Source organism: Cryptomeria japonica, chromosome 3 (genome assembly GCF_030272615.1).
Source record: "Cryptomeria japonica chromosome 3, Sugi_1.0, whole genome shotgun sequence".
Lineage (NCBI taxonomy): Eukaryota > Viridiplantae > Streptophyta > Pinopsida > Cupressales > Cupressaceae > Cryptomeria > Cryptomeria japonica.
In genome coordinates, this window is record NC_081407.1 from 344,402,217 (window position 1) to 344,416,456 (window position 14,240).

A 14,240-nucleotide genomic window follows, 5' to 3' on the forward strand; every position below is an offset into this window, starting at 1 on the left:
ACACTTGTCACTTCACCAAGTATTATCTATCTTATGTAACCTTGATTCCTATTGGTTAGAATTCAATGTTGGACATGTGTCCTAAAATGTAATTTTATCGTCGCCTGTTAATGGGTAGGATCGGGTTAATCCGATAGACACTGGGGAGAGAGGGGTTGAGTGGACACCCCCGGAAGATGGATGGACAAAGATCAATTTCAACGGTGCGTCCAAGGGTAATCCGGGACCGTCGAGTGCTGGGTGTTTTGCGAAGAACTCTCTTGGCGTCATAATTGGTGAAGGATGGCAAAGGTTGCCAAATGGCCCAAATAACGAAGCTGAGGCCAAAGTGGCCGTTCTTGCAGTACTTCTGGCTCGTAGAATAGGGGTGACTAAGCTTCATCTACAGGGGGATTCCCTTGTGATTGTCAATGCAATTATCTGTGGTAGCTCGCTTAGTTGGAAAATAAGTCGTGATATCGATATGATCTCGTATTGCTTGAAATCCTTTGATGACTTCAAGATATCCCACACTCTTTGAGGTGGCAATCAAGAGGCAAATAGACGTGCAAACGAGGCTTTGAATTTGGAGGTTGGGGTGATGAGGATATCAGTACCCGAGTAGATGTGATATCTTGGGGCTAAATTTTGATAGAGTATCCGTTTCAATTGAGGTGATGAGCATTTAATGTTGAAGTTTGAGTGCACCTTGGCGGCAGTACATGTTGACAGACCATGGTGATTGACATTCCTCCGCATTACGGTATGTTTTATCGAGTAGGATGGCAGTGTTGGAAAGTTGGCCAGATGTGATGTACACACGAAAAGGGTACTCTCATTAATGGTGTGCTGTCGGGGAATGTCTCAAGGATATCAAAGGATGATATGCATTTATGAAGGGAGTTATCGTGGTAAGGCAGCAAAATTGATCTTGGTTAATGAGCGTAGAGAAGTGAGTCTTCGACAAGATAGTTGCAGGAGTGTCGGTGGTGCAGGATTAGTGTTTTGGTTCAGTAATGGTGCCGAACTTTTCTCTTAAGGCGACACGTCCTATGGTGGCCTTTTGGGGTGCCATCTCTAATGAGCATCTCTCAAACGTCTTCAGGTTTGAAGACCGGGATTTTCTCAACAGAGTGAAGATTGTTCTTGGGGATGAATACATGCGGGGTGAATTTAAATACTGCACTAATGTGGATATAGCTTCCATGTTTACAATGTGGGCCTTTGAGTTGCTAGGGGTTGATCGTGTGCACTAGTTGGTCTCGAATAGTGTGAAGGAAGAATGGAGAGGCGACTTGACAGGCTTCATCAGGATGGCGAGGGATGGGGAAGTCTTTGTTTGCTCGAATGGTGTTTGGCTGCATACGTGTGATTTTCAGCCCCCCTTACATTTGTTTTTGTTATGGAGTGTGAACTGTAGTAAAGAAGTTCTCAGGGCTTCGGCCCAAATCGGTATGCAAGGGGTGCAGGACTACATAAGGTCGTGGGAGAATGCTGAAATCCGACTGGAGCTAGAAAAGTGGAGCCCCTCTCTTGGAAGGAGATTGGGTGGGGACTCAAGCTCGAGTTCCTCTCCGAAGAAAAAATGTGGAAGGCCTCGAGGCTCCAAGAACACCACGGGTGGTAGGTCGTTGTGGATTGGCCTCCCCCTAGAAGTCCATGATGACCATGTTGATGAGGAGGGCCAACGTGTGCATGCCATGGAAGGATGCGAGAAAGGCAATGAGATTGTGGCGTTTACTGCACCACAATATTTTCTGTTTGTTGGTTTTTGTTACAATCATTTTGACAGTTTTTGTATGTAATTATCAGACTGTATGTGTCTTGCCTCTTTGTAGCAAGTTTTTTGGTGGTCTCCGTTTTGCTGTATAACGTCTATAATCAACTTTTTTTTGGAATATCAATATAAAGTACCATTTACCAATCAAAAAAAAAGAAGTAATTTTATCATTGGTCAAGCATTGAATAGAATGCAAAGTTAGTTGTAACTAACCCTAATTAGGGTTTTCTCTTGTAATCTTGGCCATTGATGTGGTTTTGATCTTGGCCATTCATTTGTAAATGTGAGTCTATATAAGGCTTTCTCTCCTTATTTGTAAGGTTAATAGTTAGTAGCGGAAGCAATCAATAGCAGTTAGAAGTAGAGTAGAGTAGGAGGAGAAGGCAGAAATTGTTGCCAAGGCATGCAAATAAACATACTTATTCTTTTAATTAATGGTCAACGATGGTGTTTCTTTTACATATTATATGGTTTCTTGTTATATCCTCATGTTAGATGAAGTTCATTGATTGTGATGGAGTAACGTGTGGATGTTGATAATTCCTTGGTTCATACTATTTGTGGTTGGATGATTTTCAACTACAGTGCATAGTTAGCCTGAACATTAAAATGTGCTAAATTTGATTGTGGATATGTTTATTCAAGTTGCGTTAGTGTATTGGGTATTTGGATGAATGTTCATGATATGAAAACCTTTCATTTGCTTTGGAAGATTGCATTTTTTTTGTGTAGTTGTTGGCAACATGGCAAAGCAAAGATCGATTTGAGGAATGTGTCCATCCAAGCATGATCTAGTGCTATCATTGATCTTAGGAGTAGATTAGATTTCTCTAAACCCTCAATTCCTTTTGTCTTTTTTTCAAATCAAGTAAATTTCCACGTTCCAACAACATTCAAGCATTCATGTACGACATAAGTCCCCTTGGATTACCAACAATCACATCAGCCATTGAGACTATCCACTCGTCAAACCCTGACAGTATAAATTTTGGAGTCATCTCAAGTGATCCTTTCACTCAGCATTTGAGAAGATTTTGTTCAAGAGATGATAGATTATTCAATACTTTATTCTGTGTTTGAAGTATCATAAAATGCACATCAACAATATGCAAGTAGACCTAGGAGAGTGCCTCTAGCTAATGCTGAAGAGGTGAACAAAGGTTGACGAGGTCCCTTGCGAAAATGTAGATTGAGGAGTCTAGCAAACTTAGATCACAATGGCTAGGCTTTGTGAGTCTTCATGGCCAAACATTCAATAGATCGGAGGCAAGGATGTATAGAGCTACATTAGCTCAATCTAGCCCCATTGAATGGTGGACATGGCATGGGAAGAATGCAACAAAGTTGAGGATGCTTGCCACTTGTCTTCTATCATAGGTTGCTAGCACCTCTTCTATAAAGATGAATTGGTCTACATATAGCTTCATCCAATCAGTCAAGAGAAATAGGATTACTTCTAGAGGATCGAAAAGCTAGTGGTTGTGCATAGTGTCTTGTGGCTTCAGGATTGACAGACACTTGAGTATTGTCAGACGTCAACTGCACATTGGGATGTTGATCCCCAAGATGCTACATAGGTTGATGAGGAGACACTGTTGAGACATGGACCAGCTAGGACTCGAACCTAGGACCTTCCATACTCTGCTGGAGTGCTCTACCATTGAGCTACTGGCCCCTCTTGGACCAGTCCATCGTCGGTCCAGCCTCCAGGTGTGGCTTAACACCAACACCCCCCCTTAAGCCACACCTCTCGTGTGCTTGGGGCTCCTAGCCTGGACTTGGCTCTGATACCATGTTGAGACATGGACTAGCTAGGACTCGAACCTAGGACCTTCCATACGCTGTTGGAGTGCTCTACCACTGAGCTACTGGCCCCTCTTGGACCAGTCCATCGTCGGTCAAGGTGTGGCTTAACACCAACAGACACATGATACATTTCTTGGGGTTCCATTGGATGAGACAACCTCTCATAGTGGCAGTGATTTAGATTTAGATTTTGATGCAATGCTAGGGTAGGCAGATTAGGGACAAGTGCATATTAATATTTCTATATATTTGTCATTTTGTAGTTGAAACTTGAAACTTGTAGCCTTTAGGCATTTGTTTCTTTCTTTCAATGAAATGAAAATATCAGTTGAACTCCAATATTACGTGTTAAGTTTCTATTCTGGATATGATGATTGCCTTATGAATGCTATCATATAAATATCTAGAATTTTCTATATTTTTTAAATTTTCCCCATTTTTTAATAGTTGTCCCCCCCCCCAAAAAAAAATAAATAAATAAATAAAAGTGTCTCACTCTTGTCCTCTTCCCCGAAATGCATCCCCCTGTCCCTACTCTACTCCATCCCCAAAACGTGGGAACATAGGTTTTTTATGGTCATAGCTGAGGGACACCAATAAATAGCATAACATTGTGGTTTTTTGGCATCTACAATTGATTTTGGGTATATACTTGCATTCAAAATTTTCGTTGAGGGTACAATTTAAAATGGGTATTTTTTCTTTTTCCAACAAGGTTATTTTTGGGTCAAATATAAAAATGGAGTTCTAGAATATTTTGGGAAAATTTTAACTTTTAGGGAGAGGATCAATATATTATTATGGTTGCTAAGAAAAAAGGCAAATATTCAAAATTTGGCATTGTCAAAGGTACAAAAACTCTTTGGGGAAAATTTAATATTTGGAGTCACATGATACTAGCTATCATTTGGTATCAAGAATGCAACACAATCTTGTTAGGCACAAAAGCTATGCCTACTAGTCACCCAAGTGACTTGATAAATATCCTATGGAAGGCCAATTCTCAAGTTGTCAACCTTAGATGATTTACTCCTTGAGGTCTAAAGTGCTGCACTTGCACATAGCCTATTGGATAGTTGAAAAAGTAAATACCAATTTTTAATAAAGGCCAAGTTATATATGTCAAAAATATGTTGCTTTCTATCAAAGATCTCAAGGATCAAGTTGTCACCATCAACAAGCCAGTTGACAAGAGGACATGGTTGCATTAGTTTTTTATAGTCTCCCACCTTCCTTTGAGACATTTGTAGTCTTTCAATTAATTGGCTAAAACTCAAACCCTAACTTTTATTGCCAACAATTTAGGCATGTTAAAATGATTATAGAAAAAGACAATATGATCTACCTACAACCATCTAAACAAAGCTAATGTAGTAAATACTGCTATGGAAAGCTATGATGAATAATTTGAATCAATGGTCTTTTCAAACAGTGTTAAAAATAATTGTTGGTTCTTTGGTTTAGGTGCATCTAGACAGTTCAAATGTTGAAAGGACTAGTATGTTAGGCTTATTGCTAAGAAAAGTCACAAAGACTTTTGTTTCCATAATGATGGCAAGTCACATACAATCGAAGGGACAGGTGATGTTAGAATTGTACTCATCAATCGAATAAAACTTCTAGTACAATAAGCTTTGAATACTTTAGGATTGAACACAAACTAACTCCTTATTTTTCACATTATAGAAAATCCTAACATTTTAGTTGATTTCGTAGGATGAAGCACATTATTTGTGATATAAATCAGGATAAATTAATTGCTTCAGACTTGTTCAAACTTGTTGATCATGTTTTGATACTACACCAAAGGAATCATGGTTCGGTCATATATCTAAGTAGATCATGTCAGAAGCCAATACTATGGCACCAAATGTATTCTAGTTTGTCAACCTTTGGGTGGTTCTTATCGACCTACATATTAGCAATGTAGAATTGATGTTGTCTCGATTCTAATTGAAGTTTATCCCATATAGAGTTAGTAGAGTGAATCTCTAGTCAAGACTTTACCTTTGTAGCATTCACCTATTGTGCTTCAAAGACCTTAGTTGTACTTTGAAGTTGTGCCTAATGAAGACTCCACCAAATTAGACACATCATTTGAAAAGATAAGCAAACCAATTCATAACTCCACAATAAAGCTTATTCATTATCTTCTTTTTGCACGCCTTTATTCATTATGTTCTTTTTGCACATCTTTCTCATATATTTGTTGCCATGCAAATATTTCTTCCTGTTTCTACACATCTCAAGGGCCACGTTGTAATGCAATGATTTCTGAATGGCCCTCATAACCTTCCCTTTAGAATCTATGAAGCTATTAGAGAAGAAAAACTTGGGATTTAGGTAGAACAACATTGCATGAATGGGTTGGAAAAGTTGATTGTTCCACCGCCAATCAATGATCTTCTAGATGGGAGCAAATCTACTTGCATCCCCCCTATGGTAGATATGGGTGGCCTCATAAATATATCTCATAGGGTTTAGCTCCCCATACACCAAGAACAAAAGCATGACCAACGTTTCCAATATCTACAAAGTTCAAACAATTAAAGTTACAATGAAACTAGATACTTTGAAATTTAAAATATAAAGGATTAAATTTGAAAACTAAATTGAAGTTGAAACTATCTTGACAATCTCTATAGCTTTCTTGGTCAAGGCAACATCAAAAACCATCATTATGGTCCTCTCTACATTTGTATCCTTTGAATATGAGTCTAGCCATTCTTAACTCAAAAACATTTGTCAAGGATGTCAATGAAGTAGAACACTTTGCAACATTTGAAAATTATTTGCAAACTTTGTGACATTTTCTTTACCCCTGGTGTGTTCTCTCATCAAGTTGAGAACCCAAGTGTGTGATTACAAATTTATTTTGTTATGTTCCTGCATCTTCTACAATTGGTCTCATTTAATCAATTTTGCCTATGTCCTACATGAGAAGATCAAGGAAATGGACAGCACAAGGGGTCCAAAAGAGTGTCAAATGCCTCTAATGAAGCATTCTTCCAGCCGCTATGCATGTTGCTATATTGTAAATGACAACTTACATAACATTTGTATGCCCATCTTTAAAAAAACCTTCTCCAACATTAAACTCAAAGTTTTTGCATTCTTTATTTTGTTGGAGGCATGGATTGGCTTAAAAAAAAAAATTCACTATTTGAAACCACCAAAAAACAGATGAAAGTATTGTTGCTTCCATCCATCCAACCATCTTAAAAAATTGTGTATATATACTTTCACAACTATTTTTTATCTTCCACAATTGCTTTTGCATTTACAATAGCATTTTGAAGCAACCTTCCAGTTAACTCTCTCAAAGAGGGTGCCTTGCACCCTTTCCCTGCAACTATCAATGCTAACACCAAATACTTCAATATGGACTATTTGCCTTGTTGAAGGGAATGTGATTGTAATACAAAAAATTGCACATGCCTTGATTCTTCTTGCACTTCCTTGTTCCACCTTGTTCCTTGCAATGAAGGTTGTCCTCTAGGTATGTTTCTAGGCGTAAAGGACCCCATGATTGGGCTCTACATGGGTTGGATGAGGTAGATGTGTGGATTGTGATTAGAACCCAAAATGTTTGTCATATCTACCTTGGTTTCTACTAGCAAATAAAGAGAAATGGCTGCTTCTGTAGCTACTTGTGCCTCCCCAAATTCTTCTCATTAAACAGTGCAAGGAGTGCTCTCATCTCTTGTTTCAACTCTTTTGGGGCATCCAAACATGACTTGTTGTCATTATTAGGAATGCTAACAATATGGTATTTGAGGTGATTGATGCCACTATTAAGCTTCTTTGTGCATCAAGTACAAATTATACTCCTTGCAACCAACCTCATTACGACATATTTCCAAGCAGTGTTAGAGCTTCTAGGGGTTTTACTTCCAATGGGATGACTTCCACTTGCTAAGTTTGAACCTAATACAACATTGGATTGTATACTAACTTGCAACATTAATAAAAATAAAAAGTGTTTAAATCATATAAAATTCAAATGCATTTGAAAATCCAAAACATAATATGGTAAATGGTAATTGAAAGGTAATCAAATTACTGTATTTTACAAAAATAACATGTTTTTTATTTTTTCAAATTTTACAATTAGTAAAGATTTAACAAGCTAGAAAATTATATATATATACACACACACACACACTAACACAGCCGAAATTCCAAATAATCTCATTTCAAACTGCCTATAAAATTATTGCAAGTTTCTCTAAAATGTTGTAATGCTTGTGTTTATGTCTTAACATGATCAGAGAGAGCTTATAAAGCCACCAAAATATGCTTTTTGTGTCTGACGTGCATTTTGGAACATATAGCCCATGTGGCAAGCATTGCAGGTAAAAATGTTGTCAAGTATTTGGCAACTCATTGAGTTATTGAACTATGCCTAGATTAAAGGCTGTCTCCAAATGCTCTTATATCCTTAAAGAAAAACTACATTTCAAATTTCACTAAAGAGTTTTAAAAGTTAAACAAAATTCCTACGGAAAATTTCTCATTGCAATCCAGGCCTTTCATATTGATCTAAATTTACTCATCATTTTGCCTCGCATTGGAAGTTTCAATGCTATATAGTCTCAAATGTCATATGTTACCAAAATTTTATAGGGTATATTCGTATATGTGGCTTTAATGATCCCTTTGATTGCCAAGTTGATTATTTGTAGTTTAAGTTTGTTTAACCCTTATTTCTCAAATTCATCTTGTCTAATACAATGTTTCTGTCCAATTGCATGTCTTCTTGTTGAGCCCTCAAACCTCGAGAAGCCATTCAAAATTTTATGATAGCATTTAAAATTTAACATTTTGATTTAAAAATGGTAAAAGAGGAGCACCATCTGACACACTTGAAATATTACTGGTATGGAAAAAGCAATAGTCTAGCGCTTACTAAGTTTCTGAGTAGTCTTTTGAACGTTCAGTCCAACATTGCTTGGAGGTAAAGAAAAACGAATACCCAAGTTCCATATAATATCATTTGACACATGCCATTGCCATCTCTGCTTTACTGCTCATTTAGAAGGACTACCATTACATCCCAACAAGAGATATTTTGAAGCATATTTTGCACTGTGGTGCTGCAATAAATATCCAACCATTTCTGTAAATCAACCAAATTATCTTCTTCAGAAATTGGCTATAATGGTTTCTCAAATGAGCAATGCATTTCAAGCATTTGCTATTCGTGGAGAAGAGAAATTCCTTTGGTACTGATGATCTATAGTGTCAGTTGTCACATATAGTAAAGCAACTCAAGCACATCCATATTTTATGGATCTTTGTAGATGAAAAAATTCAGATAGCTCACCATAATGTCAACTTGGTTTGATGAATCCTTAAAAAAATATCAATAATTCTTACAAACTTATCTCTCAGATCGTATGCTTTTACAAAAATCTATAAACCCTCAATCTATTCTATCATATGCTTTTACAAAAGCAATTAAAGTTATGTTTACCTCTTGCCATTATGATTTGGTACAACTCATTCACTCCCAACTGGCAATCAGATTATCCAAATATGTATCTATCTTCAGAAAAACCTGTTTGAGTTTTTGTCACAATATTGGGCATCAGTTTGTTAATTCTATGGACCAGTGATTTTATCTAAAATTTCTTGGGACATTAAGGAAGGTTATTGATCTCCAGTTTTTTCTTTGTTGTTTGCCCAGTTCTGTTGGAATCAATTGTCAATGCCTCTGTTTGTAATTTCTATTCTACCAATCTGAACTGCTCCCTCAAACACATGCTTTATGCACTCAACTATCCGTTTTCTATGGTTCTGCAGAATTCCATCCTAAACGGAAGATATGTCATTCTTCACTGACCTGATTGCTAGTTTGATTTCATCAACTGGAATTCCTTAATGCAGCATTTGTACCTCTTCAGTGTAGATCTGTTTAGGAACTATTTTTTAACAAATATATTAATTGCAGCCTGCTCATCACATCCATAAGTGAAGAGTTCGTTGAAAAATTCACAGATTCTTTGTCTGTGACCAGTTTTCCATCCAATTGAATTGCTTCGATGTTTTATTTAGAATACTTGGCTCTCAATATCTTGAAAACTTAGAACATTGTCACCTTCTTCAGGAAAAGTCATTTTGGCACTAACTTCAAGCTGACTTCTTGTTTCTGACGATAACTAATATTTCAAACATATTTTGTTTTTACTCTGAATTTGCTGTTCCACCATGATCAAGTCCTTGTGTGATTTTCTGAATCCACCTTTTCTCTCTCAATCTTAGGTTATTCTATACATTCCCATGAGTTCTTGAAGAGCAGTAATGTTAATTCCCACATCTGAATGTTTAAATCCAGACTGGCTGATACTTTATTTATGTGCATAGTGTCTTCATCCCTTCTGAACATCCGGTGATACATTTAGTTATATAGGCCTTCAAACTTTCGTATATTATAACCTTGGGTGATGAGATCAAAGTTAATCTAAACTGTTGATGATCAAACAAATTATAGGTAAGGATATAAGTTTAACGACATTGTATCCTTTTTGCTTGAGAACAGTTGCCATCATTACTTGTCTCCATTTATGCATAATTGTTCAGGGTATATTTAAGCATTGAAGAAAAGCCGATCTACCAATCATCTTAGCTCAACATTCGAATCTCTAAGCATAAACTTTGAGTTCATTATCGAATAAATCTTAACTGTGTGCACATTATCCATTTAAATATCAAGATCAGATGGACATGTCTACATAAAAAAATATTCCTTCTGTTATGTTGTTTCTGAGAAATACATTGGCAATATCTGATCTTGATTAAAAAAATGTATTTCAGTATGAGTAATGAAATTAAATCTAATACATATAAACCATAAGCAGTTCATTTTATGTAAATTCAATTATGCCCGTGTAGTGAAGTGGTGAGGTGTTCCAATAAGAGTAATGAAATTAAAGCTAATACAGATGAACTATAAGCAGTGCATTTTATGTAAAATCCAATCATGGTCATGTAGTGAAGTGGTGAGGCAAAATCTTTTATTTATTATGCAGCTGTGTAAATACTAACTCTGAAACAAAACGAATTATGAATGAGAAAGTAGCAATATTGCATGTTCAGCATGCAGCAATGGAAATTTAATTCCAAAACAGTGATGTTCAGAGAATTAATATAAAATTGACTCAATAGTTCAGCCCCATATGATTTCAAATTTTCAGTTTGACCCATCTTGTAAGATTTGTTAGATTTTATGGTTGAAATGATTAGTCTAGTCAAAGGTGGTTTTAGACTTTTAGTAAACTTACATGAAGTCAAAGGTAGTAAATCAAAATTTTTGATAGCTGCAAAAATAAACACTACATGATAATAAAAATGAAATAAGAAAAATGTAACTGCTAGGATATGCTTTACATGGAAAGTAATGAATATAGCTATGAAACAGGAAAATAGTTAAACCTACCTATATGGATTAAAATAAATGAAAAGTGGCGGATTGTGTCACGAGGATATGACATTGCTAATAGATAGCATGAAGAAACCTTATAATAAGAATATTCATTTTACTGCTAGTCCAATGGATCAGGTATTGTTCCATAATATGCAATTCTATTATTACACCTCGCAAGGAATTGTTTTAGAAAACCTATTACTAGGCAGTGCTTGGTAGCCTACTAGATACAAAGAGCAAAATAAGTTAAAAGACAGTGGAAAGTTTACAACTCCACATCTATGTTTAGTACAATAAAGTAGGTATCCAATAGACAAATTGAGTGCATGAATGTGCATATAGTTGCCGATTCAGGTTTGGTCTTTGGTTCAGGTTTGAGAACCCGGTTCGACAAAATTTTGAAAAGGAGTCTGGGTTTGTTAGCACAAAAACAATGTTATATATATATATATATATAATTTATTAAATATATTATTATTATAATATAATATTAAATTTTTTTAACTGAATTTATAAATAAAAAATAATCTTGTTAAAAATTCATATCATAGGCATTAATTAATATAGAAAAAAAAGCTTATGATTGGCAAACCGGACCACATACTGAATGCGGACCTGGACCTGGGCCCGCATCTGGGCTTCAGGGCCTGAACCCGGTATCTAAGCATTTATTTAGATACTTAACTACAACAATAAAGGAATGTTTTATGTCCATGGATATTAAAAACTGAATCTAGTTAAATTCCAATTAAGGGAATATTTATGGACACTTAACTATGACATTACAGCCTGTGTTGTTTTCTTACAAAGAGCACACAAGTTGAGCTTAATTACAGTCCATTTAAGTGAACATCATGTGCAAACAATGTTAAAAAGGCTTCTTGTGATTATGTTTCTACCCTCTTTTTTCTATTTTTTTGATCATCTAAATGAATAATGATTACAGTAATGAGTATGATTATTCAACTTATCATGTTTGAGATTTATTTATCTAAGATGGACAATTTAATGCATTTGAAAGCTGCTGACTTGGATTCTTTTGTTTGTTAACAGGAGGCTTGAGTCAAGGTCGGGAGGTCTTCTTTGTTGGAAGACAGCTAGAGTTAATCATAAGAAGGTATTTAGTGGATTGTCCATTCTGTTACAATGATGAATGATCTCAATAGGTGTATTGCTTCTTTTAGGTTTGAAATCTTGCATGTCTTACTTTAATTTGACAGTTTGTTCCTCTTGCATCTAGTAGTTCTTCTCTATTTTTCCGTATGCCCCCTTAAATCTTGCATTTTAGACGACCTTGTTAATGGCGTGCCCTTGCATGCACACCACACACACACATGCAACAATATCATTTTTTGTACATCATAAGTGATCACTTCAATATTAGTATGAACACATTTCCACAATCTATTTAGTGCTTCTGGATTTGATTGTGTAAAAATTTTTAAGCATCAACGTTTTGGGTCACACCACATGAACCATCATTTTTACAAGTCCTTGAGCTCCGGATGATGGTTCATGTAGTGTGACCTGAGACGTTGATGCTTAGAATTTTTTACAAAATCAAACCTAGAAGCACTAATTAAACTTCAATATTCCTTTCAGTTTTCATTCAGAAATGTAATTTAGTTGAACCAGATCCAATGGAAATGGAAAAGTGCCCAAGTAAAATGTTCAATTGCTTTTCAGAGTATGTAGAGAAATGGTCGAAATATGTTTCCTTTGTATAGGAAAATATCTAGTAAAGGTAGAGTTATTGGTCTCCAGTTAGAACATATCACGAACAATGTTTTCTCATACTACTGGATATATTTCTCCTTGATTGGTCATCTGGGACCCGCATGACTATTCCTTGCCAGCCCACAAATAATTTTGTTGTACTTATAACTAAGGCAAGTTCTGAGCTGACATCATCTTGGATCTTCCCTTCTAGGCAGCATCACATTCATTTTGGTAGGGTTGATTTAATTCTCCTACGGTTACAATGAGGGCATGGGCTGTTAAATTTCTTAGCATTTATGATTATATGGCTGACTACAGTAGTCACCAGTTCTCTTCTTGGTCATTGCATTTTCTAGTTACGCCTTAAAAATCTATTACCTTTATGGGAGGAGATTGTTGTTACATTCCTCGCTGCAGCAGTTTAATGCCCGTCTCTTTCCCAAAAACAGAATTGAGGAGAGGGTGACAATTAAAAAGAAAAGAAGGAATAAAAAAAAGAAGTGAGAGGGAATTAAGTGTTGGAAGCAAAAAATGAAATATCAGACTCCTTAGCTGAGGACTGTTGTGGCCTTTTCACACATCACCCCATTGCAAACGGGGACTCCCTCTTTCCTACTTTCCCCCCATTGCAAATGGGGACCCCCTCTTTCCTGCTTTCCGTGTCTTGTTAGTTTAGGGTTTTAGTGGTAGATGGCAATTTCAAGCTTCTAGTGCCCGAGTTTCGAGTTTTGGAGTCTGATTATGCCTAATTGCTATTAGGGTTTTTTGAGTTTTGAATAGGATCAAGTGCGTATAAAATGTAAGATGTCTAGGTGATCCTAATTTTGTTTAAGTGTAGACTTTTGAGCGTGATTGAGTTTTAAAGTGTCCTAGTCGGTGATATTTTTGTGCCTAAGCGTCAAGAGGTCCTTTAGGGGTTATTTTCTTGCTCCCAGGGGGTAATTCAAGTCAAATTTGCACTTTATCCCGATGGAATCCTTATCTTCTCGCTCAAATTTTGATGAATTTGGCTAAGTCTTGATACGTCTAGATGTTTTGAGTGGAGAAATCATTGAATTCCCGATGAAAATCCATGTTTTAATGGTCAAAAGGTCAAAATTCCTGATGGGAGGTGCTTTTCCCCCCACATTTCCGTTGACCCATCATTTTCCCCCGCTCAAAATCCTGATGGGAGATGAATTTCCCTCAAATTTTCAATACACCCTGTTTTTCTCCCATTCAAGTTCCTAATGAAGGGTGATTTTCCACCAGGAGGTTAGAATTTTGACAAGAGGTTAAAATTTTGACCAAGTGTGGGAAATTATCGTTATGACCCACATTTTTCCTCTGGAATGCAGATGACTTTGATCCAGATGAAATTTCCTATCTTGATGAAGATTGATTTTCCCCAAGACAATTTGTGAACAAATTTGATGGATTTTTATGTAGATGATTGTCCTAATGAATGGCAAATTTCCCCAAGTTTTATGTTTAATGAATTTTGATCTGGATTTTTGTTCAGATAGGGATCGATTTTCCCCCAAGGTGAAT

The 14,240-nt window shown here is 36.2% G+C and overlaps 1 protein-coding gene across 12 annotated transcripts in view; it reads left to right on the forward strand.

Moving 5' to 3' along the window:
- LOC131034789 (protein STICHEL-like 3) overlaps window positions 1–14,240 on the forward strand; it is a 105,071-nt gene that overhangs the window by 67,626 nt on the left and 23,205 nt on the right. For all 12 annotated transcript variants that reach the window (XM_057966381.2, XM_057966390.2, XM_057966389.2 and 9 more), the window contains one exon: window positions 12,045–12,108. In XM_057966381.2, the coding sequence (XP_057822364.1) occupies window positions 12,045–12,108 (64 nt within the window). The remainder of the gene's footprint in view (window positions 1–12,044; window positions 12,109–14,240) is intronic.